The 20,400-nt window shown below is 43.7% G+C and overlaps 1 protein-coding gene across 3 annotated transcripts in view; it reads right to left on the reverse strand.

The window, feature by feature from the left end:
* The window catches only part of SETD7 (SET domain containing 7, histone lysine methyltransferase), a 52,305-nt gene extending 32,512 nt beyond the window's left edge, over nt 1–19,793 (reverse strand). For all 3 annotated transcript variants that reach the window (XM_033215308.1, XM_033215309.1, XM_033215307.1), the window contains exons 1-2: nt 18,461–19,793; nt 8,633–8,762 (exon numbers count right to left, since the gene is read on the reverse strand). In XM_033215308.1, the coding sequence (XP_033071199.1) occupies nt 8,633–8,762; nt 18,461–18,500 (170 nt within the window). In that variant the 5' untranslated portion in view covers nt 18,501–19,793. The remainder of the gene's footprint in view (nt 1–8,632; nt 8,763–18,460) is intronic.
* Nucleotides 19,794–20,400: the final 607 nt, after the last annotated feature.

Here is a 20,400-nt window from a genome sequence, read left to right on the forward strand (position 1 = left end):
TTTCATTTCTTTTTTTAAGATGAAGTCTTGCTCTGTTGCCTAGGCTGGAATACAGTGGTACGATCTTGGCTCACTGTAATCTCTGCCTCCTGGGTTCAAGCAATTCTCTTGCCTCAGCCTCCTGAGTAGCTGGGATCACAGGTGTGTGCCACCACACCTGGTTAATTTTTGCATTTTTAGTAGAGATGGGTTTTCACCATGTTGACTAAGCTGGTCTTGAACTCCTGACCTCAAATGATCCACCCGACTTAGCCTCCCAAAGTGCTGGGATTACAGGCGTGAGCCACCACACCCGGCCACTCTCCTCATTTCTATACCATGCATTTTCCTACCTTTTGTTTTTGTTATTTTAATAAAAATGGGATCATACTATACAGAATGTTCTTAACGTGCTTAACTTATATTTAAAGTTCCTTTCAACATTTTGGCAGATTCTTTAGCATGTTGAGAAATTACAAAAATAGTCTTGCAATTGTTTGATTTTTCTGGTACCATCATCTGAATCAAACAACTGGAAAATGTTGAGGAAATTAAAACATAAATTTTAATTAAATTTCTTTTTCTGCACATAGACTAATTTTGCCTGTTTTATCCAACCTCTTGTACTTAGGAGTTAAATTTTGAGAAATCAGTTAAATTAAGAAATCTGACTTACAAAGAAATGGAGAAATTCTATAGTTGTTTTCCTAGACTTACATATCTGTATTTCCTAGACTTACATATCTGTATTTTATTCAGATATTGCTGTATTTTCATTAAATATTCCTGTTAGTATGTGAATACAGAAAACTGTTCTTGGAGATTTAACAGTGTTGGCTTTTCTTCATGGTTCTGGGGTCTAGAAGGTTTTGGACTTTCCGCCTCCTGGGGCCTAAATTCTGTTCCCTTCCTTCCATTGTGTTCCCTTCCTTTTGTCAGCCTTAGCAATACAATAACCGAGAGGAAATCTAAAAAATGAATCATCACTCCTTAAACTCCCATCTCTAACCAAACTGAATTGTGACCCTTAGTATGAAAACATTATTTTAGGAATTATTTTATATAACAATATATATTATCTTTTGAAACACTGCAGGCTGGGCGCGGTGGCTCAAGCCTGTAATCCCAGCACTTTGGGAGGCCGAGATGGGTGGATCACGAGGTTAGGAGATCGAGACCATCCGGGCTAACACGGTGAAACCCCGTCTCTACTAAAAAATACAAAAAACTAGCTGGGCGAGGTGGCCGGCGCCTGTAGTCCCAGCTACTTGGGAGGCTGAGTCAGGAGAATGGCGTAAACCCGGGAGGCGGAGCTTGCAGTGAGCTGAGATCTGGCCACTGCACTGCAGCCTGGGTGACAGAGCGAGACTCCGTCTCAAAAAAAAAAAAAAAAAAAGAAACACTGCAAACTAAGCGAAGAGCAGCAACAGGAGATCCAGCCCATCTGCTAGAACAATCTCCAGTCAGAAACTTCAACTTCTTCCCAGGTGTTGCAGCAAGCTTGATGGAGAACTCTAATGCTTCCATATAATATAATGTACTGGCTATCTTTGAAGGTTTTCTTTTTTTTAATCCTTTAAGAGAAGATCTATGAGTCTACTATTATAAAGCCTCAAAATAACAGTAAAATATTTGAAGAGTAATGAAATTTAGTTTTGCTTTCTAAAAGCAAACCTAAAGAAAACTTTCTGCTGCAGACTAAATGTTTGTGTCTCCCCAAATTCCTGTGTTGAACTCCTAACACCCAATATAATGGTATTAAGAGGTAGGGCCTTTGGGAGGTGATTTGGTCCCAAGGGAAGAGCCGTCTTGAATGGGATTAATGCCCTTATAAAAAGACATCAGAAAGCTTGTTTTCTCTCCCTTTACTCTCCACCATGTGAGGATATCATGAGAAGATGGACATCTGCAAACCAGGAAGTAGGCCCTCGACAGACACAAAGTGTAGGTGCCCTGATCTTGGCCTTGGGAAGTCCAGAACTGTGAAAGTCCAGCCTCCAGAACTGTGAGAAATAAATTTCTGTTGTCTAAGCCACCCAGTCTATGGAATTTGTTATAGCAGCCCAAACTAAGACGCTCTCCTAATAATTATTAATAATAACAGTAACAACAACAATGATAAAATAATAATCCATCCTTTCCCCTGAGCACCTTCTAAGTGTCCTATACTTTAAGGGTCTTTACAGGTTTTCTCATTCAATCACAACAATCCTGAAAAGCAGCTATAATTACCTCCATTTTGCAAATTAAGAAAACAGAAGTTCGGGGGGGCCAAATAGCTAGAACAGAATTCTTCGGAATTGATTCCTCAGGAAAACTTTCTGTCAATCTTCCAAGCTCCTCCCAAGTTGTTAAGGCCCCTACAAGAACATAACTGAATTCACTCCAGGACTCTCTTTAATGTTTCACAACTATGGCTGATGAGTAACTTCAAGGAAAATTAAAGAATGGAAGAAAGGCAGTCAGGCCCACAGCTATTTCCCTGCTTCAAGCTGGAAGACAGTAGCAGATGTAGTGAAAGAGAGGGTTGGCTCTAGAATTGAATTCGCCTTGGTGTGAGTCTCAGCTCCAATCATTTTTAACTAGGTTACGTGGGGCAAGTTATTTAGCCACTCTGTGCCTTAGTTTCTTCGTATGTCAAAGGGGATTATAAAACCTGCCTCCTAGATTGTTATCAAGACCATGTGTCCAGTGTTGAAGAAATGGTAGTTATTCAATGTTATCCATTTCATTTACACTCTCTTCTTGCATGTCACAAAATTTTTTTTCCTCAATCAGAACTGTTTGTTGGAATACAGATGAATATATTTGCTGGGGCTGGTTCCAACAAAAGCTAGAGGACTGTCAGGAACACAAAAGAAACTTTTGCCTCGGGTGGGAGGTTGGAATGCATGACTTCAGAAGTCCGATCCAACTCTAATTTCTCTGAATTGTGATCAAGCACTTTCTGAAAACTAAACACAAGAAATCCTGCATGGACTTGACACCTGGAGAATGCCATCCTTTCTCAGTGGCTCATGAGACGGGTGACTTTGCTTAGGTTATTTGGCCAGTGATAAATTACAAGGAGCCTCTTGGCAAATGTAGCCAAACAACATCAGAAAAGGACTTGGGCACAGGAGAAAGAAGCCATGGAGTAGTAAATCCTTTAACATCTAATTGGCATGTGAAGGAGAGGCATCAACAGTATAAACAAATAAAGCTGAATGAATTACCTAATCTCCACTTCATAATTAGGCTAAAAACCACATGACCCTAGTATTCCGCAGCCCCCACAAAGCCAATCTGAAGAAATATCTCTTTCTCGTTACCATTCTAGGATTGGGAAAAGTCTTGCCTTTAGGTTCATAAATCATGGTCAAAATAAGAACAATTAAGGAAAGATACATGAAAATAAACATCCAGAGTCGAGGATTAGTAGAAAAATTAGAGATGTGTGTATCAAAATATTTTGAACACTACACATTTTCATCACATCCCATGGTACTCCAGCAAATCCACCAGTGCCAGACAGACTCCAGATCCACACCAACAAAGCCTCAAGATTTCTGTCACCGCGCTGCATAAATTCCTTTATCTCGGGACCAGAGTGGATATAAAGAAGTCCCAGTTACTGAATCTCAGGATAATTTTCTTCTGTCCTTTTAACAGAGGAGGCGGGAATGGACACAATAGCTGCTTAAAAAACAATTTTAAAAATAAGGTTATGTTGTCATTCGTTCCTCATTTGTAGGGCAAACCATTGGTAAAGCATGAGTATTCTGATTTTAGGTTTCTGACTTAATAAGCTGGTTGTAGTAACTTAGATTTTCTGTTCCACATTTTGTCATATAATGAAGAAAAGACTAAGTATTATGATCTCAAAACTAGCAAACATTCTGAATCTGAGACAGTTGTGAACAGGTAAACAATGTACATTTTGGCTATTTAAACTGATTTAGAAATAGATAGCTATTTCTTCCGTATGTTGAAGAGGTATCTGCTCTTTCATGTTTATTGCACTGTTCACAACAGCCAAGATATGAAATCAACCCAAGTTTCCATTAATGGATGAATGGATAAAGAAAATGTGGTATACACGTACACAATGGTATACTATTCAGCATAAAAACAAAACAAAATCCTGTCGTTTGTGACAATATGAATGCCCCTAGAGGACACCATGTAAAGTAAAATAAGCCAAGCACAAAAGGACAAATACTGCATGATCTCACTTGTATGTGGGGAATCTGAAAAAGCTGATCTTACAGAAGTAGAGAATAGAACAGTGGTTAACAGAGGCTGGGGAAAAGAAGGCAGGAGGGAAGGATGGGGAGAGGTTGGTCAACAGGTACAAAGTTACATTTAGATAGCAGGAATAAGTTCTGGTGTTCTATTACATAATAGGGTGACTACGGTCAATAATAATATATTGTATACTTCAAAATAGCTAGAAGAGGAGATTTTGAATGTTCTCACCACAAAGAAATGATGAATCTTTGAGGTGATAGATATGCTAATTGCCCTGATTGATCATTACACAATGTATTTATGTATCAAAACATCACACTTACCCCAGAAAAATGGACAATTATGTGTCAATTAAAATAAAACTTTAAAAATAGCTATTTCTATATTTTACCTTGAATATATTTAGTTAAGAAGTGCAAATTCTCTGCTTTCACTTTTTACATTTCTGAATTTGAAGTTGTTTTTATTCCACTAAGCATTTGTTATGTTTGCAATTTAAAAACAAAATAAAATATTCTGCTTCTATTTACAAATTTGGTTTTAAAATTTCACAGGGCCATTTTGCCTGGTTATCTGGATATTTGAAATTCTTATTCAGATTTATCTCATTCGATGTCAAGGGAAACACTGATTCTAGAATTTTCTGGATATGTTTATATTTGTTTGGATACTTTTCATAAATCATATACTGGGGTTCAGTTTTCATATAAGATTAGAATACTTAGGCCAAGTCTTCTGTTACTACACTGTGATTTTCCTTGTCTCTTTCCAAACATAGGTTCCCACAATTGCAGGCAAACTCTTTGATGGGATATAAACCAGCATAACAGGTTTCAACAACTTTCTTCAACACAAAGTTTTTATCTCCTTGCTTATTTCAAAACCTAATACGAGCCTCTTTTAAGGAATTTTTCCAGACCAAAGGTTGATGACTGACAATAAAGGCAAAGCATTCCCACTTAATTTTACCCAACACATCAGGCCCTAAAAGCCGGGGGTGGGAACAGGGAGAAAAACTAATAGACAAATATAAATAAAAACTACTTCATGTAGAAACAACTGACTTATCCATAATCAAATCCCACATCTGCCTTAGAAAACCCTGGTAGATTCTTGGCCTTTTCTTTCAGTTTAAGACTCTCTTACTAATTTTTACAGTAAATCCTTTTAGCAGATGTCTGGTAACGTGATCAGTATTTGGGTTTAAGAAGATGATGACAGGCCGGGCGCGGTGGCTCAAGCCTGTAATCCCAGCACTTTGGGAGGCTGAGGCGGGTGGATCACGAGGTGAGGAGATCGAGATCGAGACCATCCTGGCTAACAAGGTGAAACTATCTCTACCAAAAAAATACACACACAAAAAAGAAAAAAAATTAGCTGGTGTGGTGGCGGACACCTATAGTCCCAGCTACTCAGGAGGCTGAGGCAGGAGAATGGCGAGAACCCAGGAGGCGGAGCTCGCAGTGAGCTGAGATCGCACCACTGTACTCCAGCCTGGGCAAGAGAGCAAGACTCCGTCTCAAAAAAAAAAAAAAAAAAAAAAAAAATTAGTGAATTGGTTAGGCTGGGCGCAATGGCTCAGGCCTGTAACCCCAGCACTTGAGAGGCTGAGGCGGGTGGATCACTTGAGCTCAGGAGTTTGAGACTAGCTGAGCAACATGGCAAAACCCTATCTCTATAAAAAATACAAAACAAATTAGCCTGGCGTGGTAGCACGCACCTGCAGTCACAGCTACTCAGGAAGCTGAGGTGGGAGGATCACCTGAGTCCAGGGAGGTTGAGGCTGCAGTGAGCCATGATCATGGCACTGCACTCCAGCCTGGGCAACGGAGTGAGAACCGATCTCAAAAAAAAAAAAAAAAAAAGTGAATTAGTGCCTCAAAAGGAAAAAAAAAATCAGTGAATGTATTCCTAGCCTATAGATAGTAACTGGGCTAGTGCTGCAACTTGGCCTGGTGCTTCAGCTTGTTCATATCACGACACACCTGCAGATTAACGCATTTGTCTGACACACTGGGTTAAGCGGATGAAGCTGTTTGGGGCTAGAAGTTACTAGCTGGACATGAGAAGACAGGTGCTCAGGAAGTCTCAGGCTCCACTTGCTATCTTACCCTAGGGCTGAGGGGCTCAGCATCTTGAAGCTAACAAGTAGCTCATTCTTGGCACACTGGTTCAGAAGTTTAGTCTAGCCCATCAGTACTCTGAGTATTTGCCCCATAAAGCAAGCAGGTAACCAACACCAAAATCAGACAAATCTGCTAGACTGTTTTCCCAAAGAGTCAATCAGTTACTGGCGATCATCATCAAACTACCAGATTTAAAGTGTGTGTGTGTGTGTGTGTGTGTGTGTTTGCATGGTGGGTGGGGGGTGTTCTGGGTGAATTCTACCCTCTCTTTCAGCTCCCACTCTCACTTAGGAAGGACTTCTCTTTAGTATCAAATTAAGAGAAAGTGCTATGAAGCATAAAAGATGTAATAGACACAGATTCTGCCCTCAAGGAAACCTCTGTCCTTGGAGATGAAGGAGACATTTACATAAATATGTACTTGTTGAATGAATAAAAAATTTGCAGAATCAGGTTAAAAGTGACACTTTTCAGAAAAAAGAGCTATAAAAAATTGCAGTGGAAATGGGCCAGGAAAAGTTTCCCTCTGGATAGGTTAAAGAAGTCATAGGAGAGAAAAGCACTGATACCAATTTTTTTTTTTTTTTTTGGAAACAGGGTCTTGCTCTGTCACCCAGGCTGGAGTGCTCAAGAAATCTTCCTGTCTCATCCTCCCCAGCAGCTGGGACCACAGGTCCCAGGGTCTCTACACCTGGTGGCAGAGACAGGGTCTCACTATGTTGTCCCAGTCAGTTCTCAAATTCCAGGGGTAAAACAATCCTCCTACCTCAGCCTCCCAAAGTGCTGGGATTACAGATGTGAGCCAACATGTCCAGGCCAATACCAACATATTGAAAGGGGCCTCTATGGCACTCAAGTATCCACCCAAAAGAAAGGAAGTAAAATATCTGACAATTTAAAATTTACAGTTTGTAAGCAAAACTCTGCTTTACAAAAAGGTGGGGTTGGGGGCAATGGGAAAATGAAGGTTGGAATTATAATTAAAATGCAATTTTACAAAAGTTATGTAGAGGGTTTTTATTGCTTTTTTCACCCCTCATTGCATCAGATCATCGAAAGCCTAAGTAATGTTACCCCCTTTAAAACAACCCACTTCGCCTACAGAAAAGCAATTCTGGGTCACATACCAGTTCCTGCCATCACCCTTCAGTTGTCAGCTTAGACATTTTCTTTCCCAAAGGAAGCTTTGGCCTATTACCAATGTCAGGAGTTTAGTAAGTGGTGTGGTATCCCACAGAATCCTATAACCTGCTTTGGTGAAGTCTGTTTCTGTTTTACCCAATCAACAGGTCTGAAAATAGTTGGCCCTTTTGCGGCTCTGAATTCCACGAAATGCTTGAGAAATTCACATGGTCACTCTCTGCTCCTGAAGCTGACAGGGCCTAAAAGTCATTGTTGGGAAGCTGGGCCAGGGCAACCCCATCTCTTCTTGAAAGAAAAATGTCTTATAGTCATTCCTATCTGTCACCAGCGAATAAGGAGCCTCTGCCTCTCAACGTCCTCAGACAGGGGATGAGAGTAAAATAAAAGAAATCCTGCTCTGAAAAATACTTTAACTAGAGGTACACTGTGGAAAATCATAGTTCTGACATTAGTATTAAATTATCACACAAAAAGATCAATTATCACAAAGACAGGCATTTAAAAAACCGAAGTCTAGAAAGTTGCCCTCCTGTGTGTACCTGTTTATGTCTTATTACTGAGACTGCAATGATGTGGCTTTGAAGAATTTTGCCAAGCATTTTTTCATCAATCTCATGAGGAGAGGCAACAAGCTGAGAAACCAATGAAGCTGAAGAACCAACAAGGTGGCAGAATCTTCCTTCAGGGTATTAAGATGCCAGACTGTGACATCTGGGAGAGTGTGCTGAACGCAATGGAGTGTGTGTGACCCTTGGAAAAAAGCAAGAATCTGACTCTACTGGAACTGTGCAAACTGGCCACTGACAAAAACGATCCCCACTTGTGTGACTTCAGGGAGATGCGCTGCTGGAATGATGAAGTGAAATCCATCAAAGAACTGGGTGACCATGTAAGATGGGGGCCCCCGAATCTGGTATCTTTTGGCCAAGCACACTCTGGAAGACAGTGATGACAAGAGCTAAGCCTTAGGCTGGCTTCCCCATAACCACAGGGTGACGTCCCCAGTCACCAAAGCAGTGCCTACAGGTAGGGGTTAATTTTACCCATTGTATAAATTGTAGAAAAACTTCCACTTAAATTCTTTCATTTGTATTATTCCTTAACATAAAATAATTCAGTACCCCCAAAGAACAAAATAAAACTGTGAGTGCTACCTGCCATCAAAGAAGAAGAACTTCCCCCGTCCGTTCTTTTCTCCATGAACAAAGTTCCCCTCAAATCTGTCTGTGGAGGAGTAGGTGACTGTGCAGAACCCGTGCGGTAATCCGTCATCATCCAGGTGTCCTGGAGAAAGGGAACCACAAGGCAAACTTTAACATCGTCAGTGCTCCTCCCATCTGACATCTAAGCATTCAGATGCTGCAAGACAAGTCCCCTGCCCAACTCCCCTCCAGCTGCCAAAGGGTCCCCTCCCTGGCACGAAAGGACAGTCAGCGTGCAAAGGTTTCTCACCTCATCAGCACCAGCAGTACCAAATTGATTGTTATGTACACTTTGTGAACTGATAGGTCCAGAACAGACTTAGACACATTCCAGAATATGAACTTTATTTATTTATTTATTTTTTATTTTTTTTTTTTTGAGACGGAGTCTTGCTCTTTCGTCCGGGCTGGAGTGCAGTGGCCGGATCTCAGCTCACTGCAAGCTCCGCCTCCCGGGTTTTACGCCATTCTCCTGCCTCAGCCTCCGGAGTAGCTGGGACTACAGGCGCCCGCCACCTCGCCGAGCTAGTTTTTTTTTTGTATTTTTAGTAGAGACGGGGTTTCACCGTGTTAGCCAGGATGGTCTCGATCTCCTGACTTCGTGATCCGCCCGTCTCGGCCTCCCAAAGCAGAATATGAACTTTAAATAAGCTTGCTTTTTACCTGGAACTGAGAGTCATTATCAGTAATATCCTCTGCAGGGCATGTCACAATTTACCAAGTACTCTCCCGAGAGTCCTCATATTTGGAATTGACGCCTCCAATCTCTCATGCTTAACTGAAGTGTGGTTGAGATTCCACTGTTTTATAGTCAATTGCCACATACACAGTCATTGGAATAAATTATCTAATTCTAGAACATTAAGTATGCAACATGATTTTATATATCATTCTATAATACGATGTGGAGGACTGCTAGCCAGTCTGAAAATCTCACTGTTATTGTTATATTCACACGGAGGACACAGTCATATCTTTAAAACTGCCCTAAGAGTTATACAGCTCATTGTACAAACACAGAAATCTGGAGTCCTTCTCACCTTAAACTTAAGCTTAACCTTAAACCTACTGCTTTACTTCACAAAATCTTCAGCTTTGAATGTTTAGTGATAACCTTATCATATACCTTCCACCATTGTGTGTCAGAGGGCTTGCATTTTAAATGGAGCCAGAGTATACACACGGTCATTTAAGCAATGATTGTGAATATCAGCAGAAGTTATTACATGGACCTTTAAGTCACTGGTTCTTCCTAGGTCAAAGATCAGTATAATTTAATATCGACATTTACAGTCAATGTTTACACTTTTTATTACTATCTACATGTTTTACAAAACCCAGGAATCACCTTATTGGTGTCTTCCCAATCATTCTGGTGAGCTGATTTTGCAGAGGTGGGTGAAAATGAAGGCAGTAGTTAGTCTACTGGCTTTTTCTTGGGGTAACAACCTGGGCCATAGAGAGAAAAGGCATGAAAACATTAAACACTGTGTCTAATGCAGGGACATTAAACATTGAAATGTAGCTTCCAGATGGTTCACAGACATAAAAGGAAACACAAACCATACTACCACAATGAAATATTTAGTCTCCTAAAATAATTTATTCTAACATGATAAAGGAATATTAGCCCTTGGAAAAGATGGTAAGTACACACTCTCATAAAGAATAAATACGCGGCCAGCTGTGGTGGCTCACGCCTATAATCCCAGTACTTTGGGAGGCTGAGGCGGGTGGATCACCCGACGTCCAGAGTTTGAGACCAGCCTGGCCAACACAGTGAAATCCCGTCTCTACTAAAAATACAAAAAATCAGCCAGGCATGGTGGCGGTCGTCTGTAATCCCAGCTACTCAGGAGGCTGAGGCAGGATAATCACTTGAACCCAGGAAGCAGAGGTTGCAGTGAGCCAAGATTGTGCCACTGCACTCCAGCCTCGGCAACAAGAGCGAAACTCCATCTCAACAACAACAATAAAAAGAATAAATATGCTCTTTATTTGTATTATTAATTACATAAACATAAAATAGCTGCAAACAAATACAGTGTTTTATTGCTACATCTGACTCTGTATACAATGGGTTACCAAGAACATCTTAACAATAAGACACATCTACTTAAATAAATCATGATCGGTATGGATCCCTTCCTCTTAACACAAAAGAGGAAAGGACCAGGAAATTAATGGTCAGAAGGGAACTAGGCCATAATTGCTTTCTTCTCGCTCAAAAACTAACTGTACATGACATAAATTCAATGACATTTGAGTCATATGAAATCACTTGGACAATTATTTTCTAAATATCTGATGCCATTTCTCTCATTGAAATACATTAAATTTACTTTTCTCTTTTCATTAAAAAAAGCCACTCAGTGTATTGCTAAGAGTTTTTTTTTAGTGAAATGTTGTTGCGATCAAGTTAAATTTAGGCATATAAATTCAGTGTCCTACTTTTGATTTAGGTATTAATATCCAAATAATCAGTTTAGCCTCATACTAGAGCATTTATTAACTTGTTGAAAATGCTATCATCATAGAAAACAGTTCACATATTTCAGAGTTTTAAAAGCTTATGTTTGATAAAATTTGTTATTCCACTTTAGATTGAGAGAATTACCATAAATCTGAACACTAAGGAAAAAATTTCCAATATAAATTAATTTCCACTTTCCTTCAGCCCTGTCCTATTTCTGAATAAAACACTGAAGGTGCACCCTCAGCAATGGAATTTAGATATTAGGGAAAATTGAAAGTGTCATATAACATACTACAAGCCCTTGGAGGATAGTACCGATCCCAGTTGAGATGACAAGAAAAATGTCAACTCCACTCCATGAAGAATCTTTCCTTCCTTCCTTCCTTCCTTCCTTCCTTCTTGCCTTCCTCCTTGCCTCCCTTCCTCCTTCCCTCCTTTTCTTCCTTTCTTACCTCACTCCCTCCTTCCCTCTTTCTCTTCCTCTTTCCTTTATTTTTCAGAGACAGGGTCTTACTCTGTTACTTAGGCTGGAGTGCAGTGATGAGACCATAGCTTACTGTAACCTCAAACTTGTAGGCTCAAGTGATCCTTCTGCCTCAGCCTCCCATGTAGCTGGGACTTTAGGTAGACATCACCATAACCGGATTTTTTTTTTTTTTTTTTTTGAGACAGAGTTTCACTCTTTTTGCCCAGGCTGGAGTGCAATGGTGCCATCTTGGCTCACTGCAACCTCCGCCTCCCAGGTGCTAGCAATTGTCCTGCCTCAGCCTCCCTAGTAGCTGGGATTACAGGCCCTTGCCACCATGCCCAGCTAATTTGTTTGTATTTTTAGTAGAGACGAGGTTTCACTCTGTTGGCCAGGCTGGTCTCGAACTTCTGACCTCAGGCGATCCACCTGCCTCAGCCTCGCAAATGGCTAATTAAAAAAATTTTTTTATAGAGACAGGGTCTCACTGTGTTGCCCAGGCTGGTCTCGAACTCCTGAGCTCAAGTGATCCACCCACTTTGGGTGCTGGGATTACAGACAAGAGCCACCACACCTGGTCTCAATGCCTTTCAACAGGCAAATGAAGAGGAGTCCTGTCACCATCTTAATCTCTTGGGAGAGACAAGGACAGGGGAGAGCTACCAAATGATGGCCATTACTCTGGTGACCTTGCACATTAAGGAGGTGCTTGGACATGCAACCTCTCCCTGTCATTCTAAAGGCTTTTAGATTGCTGGTTGTGAGAGAGTTCTGAAATCTATTAGACGACAGCAAGAGCCCCTTCCTGGTTTATTTTGTTTTCTTTACATCCTTAGGGTGTGATCAATTAAAGGAACTAGAGACTAAGGGTTGTGATCATTCAAGACTTCCACTCTGAATATTTAGCATCCTGGAGTAGTTTTCCTAGCAGTCGAACTTTATATCTAAAACAGCAGCCACAAGCAAAACAATAACAGAGACTTTCCATGAGAAAGAGAAAAGACTGGGTTGCAGTGCTCTTACATCCTCTTTCAACATTAGTGCTAGAACAGAGTCTGACATAACTCTTTTTCAAATGCCAATAAGATCATGTAATGTTTGGACAATAAGATCATGTAATATTTTGTCATGTCAGTAAGTCAATTTAAAATGCACAGGTTCTGATAAACAGAGGAGGAAAAAAAGTGTATGAATCTACTATGATCTGGCATTGGGTAATATGCTTTCCTGTTATTAAATGCAAGCCTCAAGACAGTCTCCCATATTCTCATCTTACAGATGAAGACACCAGTGCTTTATAAGACTTGCCCAAGTGCCAGGTGTGGTGGCTCAAGCCTGTAATCCCAGCACTTTGGGAGGCCAAGATGGGCAGATCACGAGGTCAGGAGATCGAGATCATCCTGGCTAACACGGTGAAACTCCATCTTTATTAAAAAATACAAAAAACTAGCCAGGCGAGGTGGTGGGCGCCTGTAGTCCCACCTACTCGGGAGGCTGAGGCAGGAGAATGGCGTAAACCCGGGAGGCCGAGCTTGCAGTGAGCTGAGATCCGGCCACTGCACTCCAGCCTGGGCGACAGAGAGAGACTCCGTCTCAAAAAAAAAAAAAAAAAAAAAGACTTGCCCAAGAGACATTACCACTTTGAGTGTGCTGATGAATACTGAAAGCCCCTTCTCCAAATCCTTTAATTGCCATTCTAGACACTGGCAAACTAGTTGAACACACTCTTCCTTGGTGATGGTGAGAAGGTACCTCTAAAAAGGTAGGAACCCCCAGGTCCCTGGCAGGGAAGTGGAAGAAGGATTTGTGGTGAAGATCATTCAACCACCAGATTTCCAACAGCATATCCCCGCTGCAAAGTCTTATCTCTTCCAAGTGTTATCTAACTTGAAGGGAAACACTAGTCCTCCTTGCTCTGCATGAGGTCAATTTGTAAAATGCGCCAAGTCAGCCAACAGCCTTCCAGGTGAGTTCCCACTGAACACAGGCTGAATACCAGTCCCAAGCAACAGGGAAAATTAACTTGAATGACTGCTCTGTGTTTATACGGTTGCCCAAGCTAATGTTCTGTGTTATCTGTCTGTAGCATGATTTTAAATACTTGCAGAAGTTAGAGACAGGAAAAAAAGTATCAGTTCACAAGTCTACTTTTTCACTTTGTTCTATGATTATTATCTATTGAACAGATAGAAAGTTACAATTTTCCCCTCTAGTTACTTCTGAGGGAGCTTCTTCCTGAATCTGATAAGAGTCAGGCCTATATTCTAAGCAGCAATGTACATCTCAATCTCAGCAAAGTAAATTCCCTCTGGATCAGACACCCAGCTGCTTAATGTCTCAGGCTTACTCACAAGAGATCTGAGAGTGGTGTGCAAGTAATTCCTTTAGAACCAGAGACCCTACACACATACCGTTGGTTTTGTAGACTAGAACATTGCTTTAAAAAAACAACAATAATAGGCTGGGCACGGTGGTTCATGCCTGTAATCCCAGCACTTTGGGAAGCCAAGGTGGATCTCTTGAGCCCAGGAGACCAGTCTGGGCAATACAGTGAGACCCTATCTCATTAAATAAATACATAAATAAATTGAAAAACAAAAAACAACAATAATAAAAGGCAAGCTTATTCTGTTTAATGCAAAGAACACACCCTCCTTGTGATGCATTCAATCACTGACTCTTAAAAACATAGCTTGACGTTTTGGTCTTTTAAAAATTTTTTTATGTTTCTAGGTTTTTAAAAAAATTATTTCAACTTTTATTTTAGATTTGGGGTTATATATGCAAGTTTGGATAATTTTATTTTTAAGGGTAATTGTTGGCAAGAGTTCAACTATTAGTTGTGAGGGTCATAATTTTAATGTGTGGCCCACACAGAAAGGGTGCTACCAATACACTTCGTATACATTTTTCCTAGATACAGGGCATGAGCAGTCTTAGTAGAGACAGGCAGAATCTGATATTAGGGGGAGTGTTAATAAAAAACAATCTTAATATTTTGAGGGGGTTGTGGCAGTGGAACACTGAGCTGCTTGTTTTCATTCTGGTCCCTTGTTCTGATATTTCCCCCTTTTGATCATTCTTCCTCCATGTCTCCTACACATTTCCAGGCCCTTCTGTTTTTCCTGCCCTCATAACTGCGCATCTGGACCACTGCAAAGAGATTTCAAGGTACCCTACCTGCTGTGTCAGTCCCTCTGACTGTCCTGCTGGCCACTGCCTGTTAATCTTCCAGGAGTAGAGTCCTGATCCTGTCATTCCCTTTTCTAAAGAGCCCCCACAGCTTCCGTGGCTTCCAACACACAGTCCATGCTCTCAGCCTGTGATCCAGCCTCCCTTCCCTGTCTTCCCCTTCACTTTTCTTCTTATAAGCTCCCTGTTGCAGTGAAACCGAATGACTGTTCTCTGGGTGCACCCGCAGAATTCCATGCCTCCGTGTCTTCACTAAAAAAGTTCCCCTCTCAACCTGACTCAGCTCTTCGGCACCTCTTCTGGAAAATCTTTCCCCTTTGACTTCCCTAAGCAGGAACTAATTTTTACTTCCTCTCAACCATCACCATTCATCTGTATAGATATATTTCTTTGAAATTATATTAGAGACCACATCATATTCATCTTTGTATCTATGGGTAGACAAAGAAATAGATGCTATAATGAAATTCTGTTTCCAGATGCCCAGAGGAATAACACTGGAAAACTAAACATCACTCTTCACTGAACCAGTGTGTCTCAAAGTGTTTTCCAAAAGCCACACCAGAGCTCAGGTGGAGCTCTGAGGCCCTCTGAGGCCTAGGGCTTGCTGCCTTCCCACAAGAGCACAGCCAACACAGTACACAGAACACTCTCTCAACACAGCCTCCGTCACTCCCCTCACCTCAGGGATTTGTCCACCCTGAGTTCAGAACTTCCCCAGAGTTACAATCATACCCTGAAAGAGAACTAAATGCACATGATATATAAGACATTTAAACTCAAGTCCTGAAGAGACTAATTTCTTCCCCAGAGTAAATCTCTAATGAAGAAGGAAAAAGATAGCTATTGCAGAAGACACAGGTTAAGTTCTTTTTCCCCAAATGCATTTTTCTGAAAGTCACTGAACTCTATCAGAACCAACCTCTACAGAGTTACAGTGACAAAAAAAAAAAAAAAATGGCACTGACATAATATTTAACTGTCGCTTCCAAACTCAGTTATCAAGTGTTTCATAAATTTGACTAACTCATTAAAAATAAAAAATGTAGGAAGACAGTTTGGTCTGGTGGAGGGCCGTTTTGGAAGTCCAAGCCAGTCTCTCCACCTCACTGAGTGTTCTTGGATTAGTCCTTAACTTCTGTATGCCTCAGTTCCTGCCTCTGTAAAATTAGGATAATATTAGTACCCACCCCATAAGACTGAATAAGATTGAATGGATAATGTCTGTGAAACACTTAGCACAGAGCATGCACTTAATAAGAACTAAACAATTATAGCAACGATAATAATAGCTATGACAGTGAAACTACTGAGAACAGAGGCTCTGTTTATGGAAAGAGGTAGATTAGTTGGTACTTAAACACTAAGATATTCAGACTAGCTTCTCTTTGGGAAAGAGCAGAAGCAGTTTATACTAGTCCCCTATGTAAGTGTTAGATGTTATATAAAGACTATTGCAAACAGCACTCACAAGGCCAAGAATGGCTGGACAAGAGTGCATGGCACAGGTACAGTTTACTGCATGTGCACACACACACTCCTGGCACTGTGCAAGTTAGAGCCTGAGATGCTTCTAGGGGCTTTTAAAGATTCTGTGCTGCTCTAATTGTTTAGTTAGCTACAACTGAGTGACCATGTGTCCCAGATTGCCCCAGACATTCAAGGCTTAAGCTACTTGTCCCAGCATCATTATTAATAGCCCCTCTCATTCTCAAGGGGGCTCTGATTTTGGACAATAATGTGGATGATTACCCTATAAAACAAAACCATCCCTGTTTATGTAAACTTCCCTGTTTTCGAATCCAGTGGACAGTCTCAAAAAAACAATAGTGATACATTTCTAAAGCTCTTGGTCACAGTCTGCAAAGGAGCCTGAGGACTATGGACAACTGGACATATGTTTGTAAACAGCTTCAAAGGAGAATGAATGTGGTTGAACACGGAGAACAGTACCAGCAATCAAGGGTTTGTATTTAATTTTTACAAGTAAAAGTAAACGTTGAAGAAAGAAAGCAAACCCTAACAATCTGAGATCATTTTTCCTTTATCTTTCACAACATGGAGGCACAAGAAGTCAACAACTTTTAACTTCTGAGAAGGCTTCCTGTGGATCAACTCAATCAATGTATCTGGGCTCCAGTCAGCCCCAACATGGGCTTTATTTATTAGAGAGATAAATAGCTCTGTGAGTTCACAACATGGTGAAAATGTTCTTAACAAAAACCACACACTCTTTAATTGGCTTCGAAGTTAGATGAAGAAATAAGTTTTAATATTGGCATTACATTGAATACTTTTCAAGAGTTCAGAAATGTTAGTCTGCTTAATTTCCCCTTAAAACCTCAGAAGCACGGCAAAGGGAATTATGTTTATGAAAACATTAAAACTGATTTTTCCCAATGTAACAATAACCATGTATCCTTATGCATTTGTAGTGTTGCCACTTTTTTCTTTATCTTTCGTCAGAACTTGTGTTTCTACAAATCAGACAGAAACCAGATTCAACAAACAGCTAAAAATTATTTACTCACATGCTTGGCTTAAAACATTCTGGTATCATACCACACCACACTGAAAAACATCACGACGTACTGTATGTAGTGGAACCAAATAAATACACTAAAGAGTATTTTCAAGTATTCGCTGTTACAAAATCATAACATCCCATGATACAAACAACGAGATTGTATAACGTCCCCACATCGTTTTTTCAGAACTAGCAAAAAAAAAAAAAAAAAAAAAAAAAAAAGGTGGAGAAACTCAGCAAAACAAAGTGGCGAGAAAAGTCGGGGGAGGGGCGGTAGAAGAGAAGGGGCGGAGAAACACGACACCGAGGCGGTGATATCACCCACAGCCAACGGCATGGAATTCAGAAAGTTAAGTGTCACCCAGCAATTTCGGTGCGGGCTCGCGGCGCGCCTGCACAGCGTGGCGGCTGCACCCCGGCGGAGCAGGAAGGGGGAGGGGGAGGCCTGACTGAGTTCGCTCGGGGGCAGCGGAGGGGAGGGCCGCCCGCCTCCCGGACGGCGCGCGTTCGAGTCCCGGGTCGGGAGTCTTGTCAGTCGCCCGACAATGATTTCATCTTTTCGGAAGAGCTGCCGCCTGGGCCGCGGCTGCCACGTGCCCGGTCTGGCCCCGTGCGCTGCGCCCGGGGACCTACCCGGACGCGGCCGCGGCCGCCGCGGGGCGCAGAGGCAGCAGAAGGAAAGGGCTGGCGGCCGGGAGGGGATCCGGGTGGCCAAAACTGGGCTAGGGATTGCTCCGCGGAGTCCGCCAGCCTCAAGCGGCTGCCCTGCGGAGTGCACCCACCCTCCGCGCCCGAAGGACGAAAGGCCAGAGCGCGGGGCAGGTTTCGCAACTCCGAGGGTGGATGCAGGCTGTGGCCGGGCGGGATGGAGCGGCCGTGCCTTTCCAGCGCCCCCGGCCTGGCAGAGCCCCATTCTCGGCCTGCGCCCCGCCGCGCAGTGCGCGCTCCCGGCGGCGTGACCGTGGCTGTCGGGCCCCCGCCCGAGCCGGGCAGCCGGCCACCCGTGTAAGGGACAGTGGCGGCCGCGGGGCCCGGCGCCGCGCCGCTTGCAGCCCGCCACTCCTTCCGCGCTCCGGGCCCTCTGCGCCTCCTCCCCCGGCCCTGGAGAAATGCTTGTACCTTCCACCGCCTCCTCCACCATCTCGTCGTCGCTATCCATGGCGGCTGGGGACCCTGCCCAGCTCGGGGCTGCGCGGCTGCCTCCCGTCCCTCCGAGTGCTCCTGGCTGCTGAGCGAGCTCTGGGGCTCGCGAGTTTGGAGGAGGAGGAGGAAGAGGAGGAGCAGTCGGGGCTGGCTCGCACTGCCTCCCCCTACAGCCCTTTCAATTCCTTGGCCTTCAGCTGCTGCGGCAGCAGCCGTCGTCCCCCCTCCCTTCGCCCACTTGCCCCTCGCCTCGGAGGCTCCGGTGTGCCGCCTTGGCCGCTGCAGCTGCTGCAACTTTCTCCTGTAATACCCCCTCTTTGTTATCGAGCAGCTGATCCGCTGACATCACCCAGCGCCGGTGCGCTCCCTCCCTCGCTGATTGACAGTTCCCTGTCCCTTTCCAGAAGTAAGGCTCCTTGAAACGAAAGGCGCTCCGGGGCTGAGCGTATTCCGCGTCCCAGCCAACCCGCCTCTGGCCCGTGAGCGTTTCTCCTTTGCTTAGGTGCGGCTTGGCGCGCCCCGAGCGCGCAACGCGGTCCCGGGCGCTGCGGGCTTCTTCCGGACACTTGGACCGCCCGTGGGGGCTCCGAGCTCCTGGCCTCCAGTTTTGCCGGGAGCAACTTGAAAGTCCGCCGGGCACTGTCCGTGCCCCCTCGAGACAACCTCCAAAGTGCCAGGGAAGCTAAGGAAGCGTTTCTGACGCTCTGGCGCCTGGACTTCCTCTCACCCTCGCCCCCACATCACCCCGTTCGCCACCGGGAGCTGCACGAGTGCGACACGCACGGGAGCGCAGGTGTCCTCGCGGTCCCGCATCACATCCGCAAGCCGATTTCCCGAGCTCGGGGGCTGTTATCTGGCCCAGATTCCGCAGGATGGCGGGTCCACCCGCCCCCAGCGGCCCCACTCCCCGCCCTCCTTCGGGTCGCCAGGCCCTCGGGTGATTCAGAAATTCATCAAATCCATATGGCAGCGGGCTCTCTGTCAGGCAGGAAACAAGCCGCACCGAAGGCTCGGCAGGTTCCTTCTCGCGGCTGTGGTAATTGAAAAGGAGCCGCCGAGTGGAGCTAACGAGGAAGGAAGGACCCTCCGTCTGGCGCGCCTCGTTCCCGCGCCTCCCGCCCTGTACGTGTGATGTCCCCAGCTGTCTCCCTGTTTCTCCAAGTGCCAACCACTTCACAGATTCAGGCGTCCTCAAGTGGAGAAAACCACTGGGCACCCGGCTTCCGGCCCAGCCACTTAGTGTCATTATGGCGCTGCCTCTTACAGGTGGCGGTAAAGGACGACTGTAAATAGCCGATTAAACAGATGCAAATGCACACAATGTACTGTGGAATTACCGGGTGCCACTCTGGGCACCTGCCAAGAACAGCTACTGCATGGAGGGGAGGAGGGAGCAAAAAAAAAGTAGTTCCATTTTGCTTTCTGAACAATGAATGAGACTTTGGGGATTTCAAAATACTTCCAGCGCCCGGGAGACTGACTACTCCTTGTTTTTGGCTCTGTGCTTAAATGGTAGATATTTTTGTCAAGTGTTGCCGGCTTGTTTCTTAAAGTCAGTTTTTCCTCTATGAAAAAGAGAACAATGCTAGGAACATTAGTACCACACACTTCCAGGAATTTCAGCCCCTTTGACTATTTTAGAAAGGGGAGGGCCCTGGACCAGAAGTTAGGAGACTTTGAGTCCTGGTGCTGCTCACCTGCAGAGGTGTCTTGGGAGCCCAGCCAGCCAGCCTGAATTCCTCCAGATTAGAGGCTTAGTCTACATTGACATAAGGTCCTTGGGGCTTAGGCTAGACCACTCAGGTTCTCTGGCTCAAGCAAGACACCCTCTCGCTTAGTCTAGACCTCTCTGAAGTCTCTTGGCTTAGGTTTGATCTCCTTAAAGTCCTCCAGTGCAGATACTGGGAGTCCAAGGC

This window comes from Trachypithecus francoisi, unplaced genomic scaffold, assembly GCF_009764315.1.
Source record: "Trachypithecus francoisi isolate TF-2019V2 unplaced genomic scaffold, Tfra_2.0 Lachesis_group1, whole genome shotgun sequence".
NCBI classification, from domain to species: Eukaryota; Metazoa; Chordata; class Mammalia; order Primates; family Cercopithecidae; genus Trachypithecus; species Trachypithecus francoisi.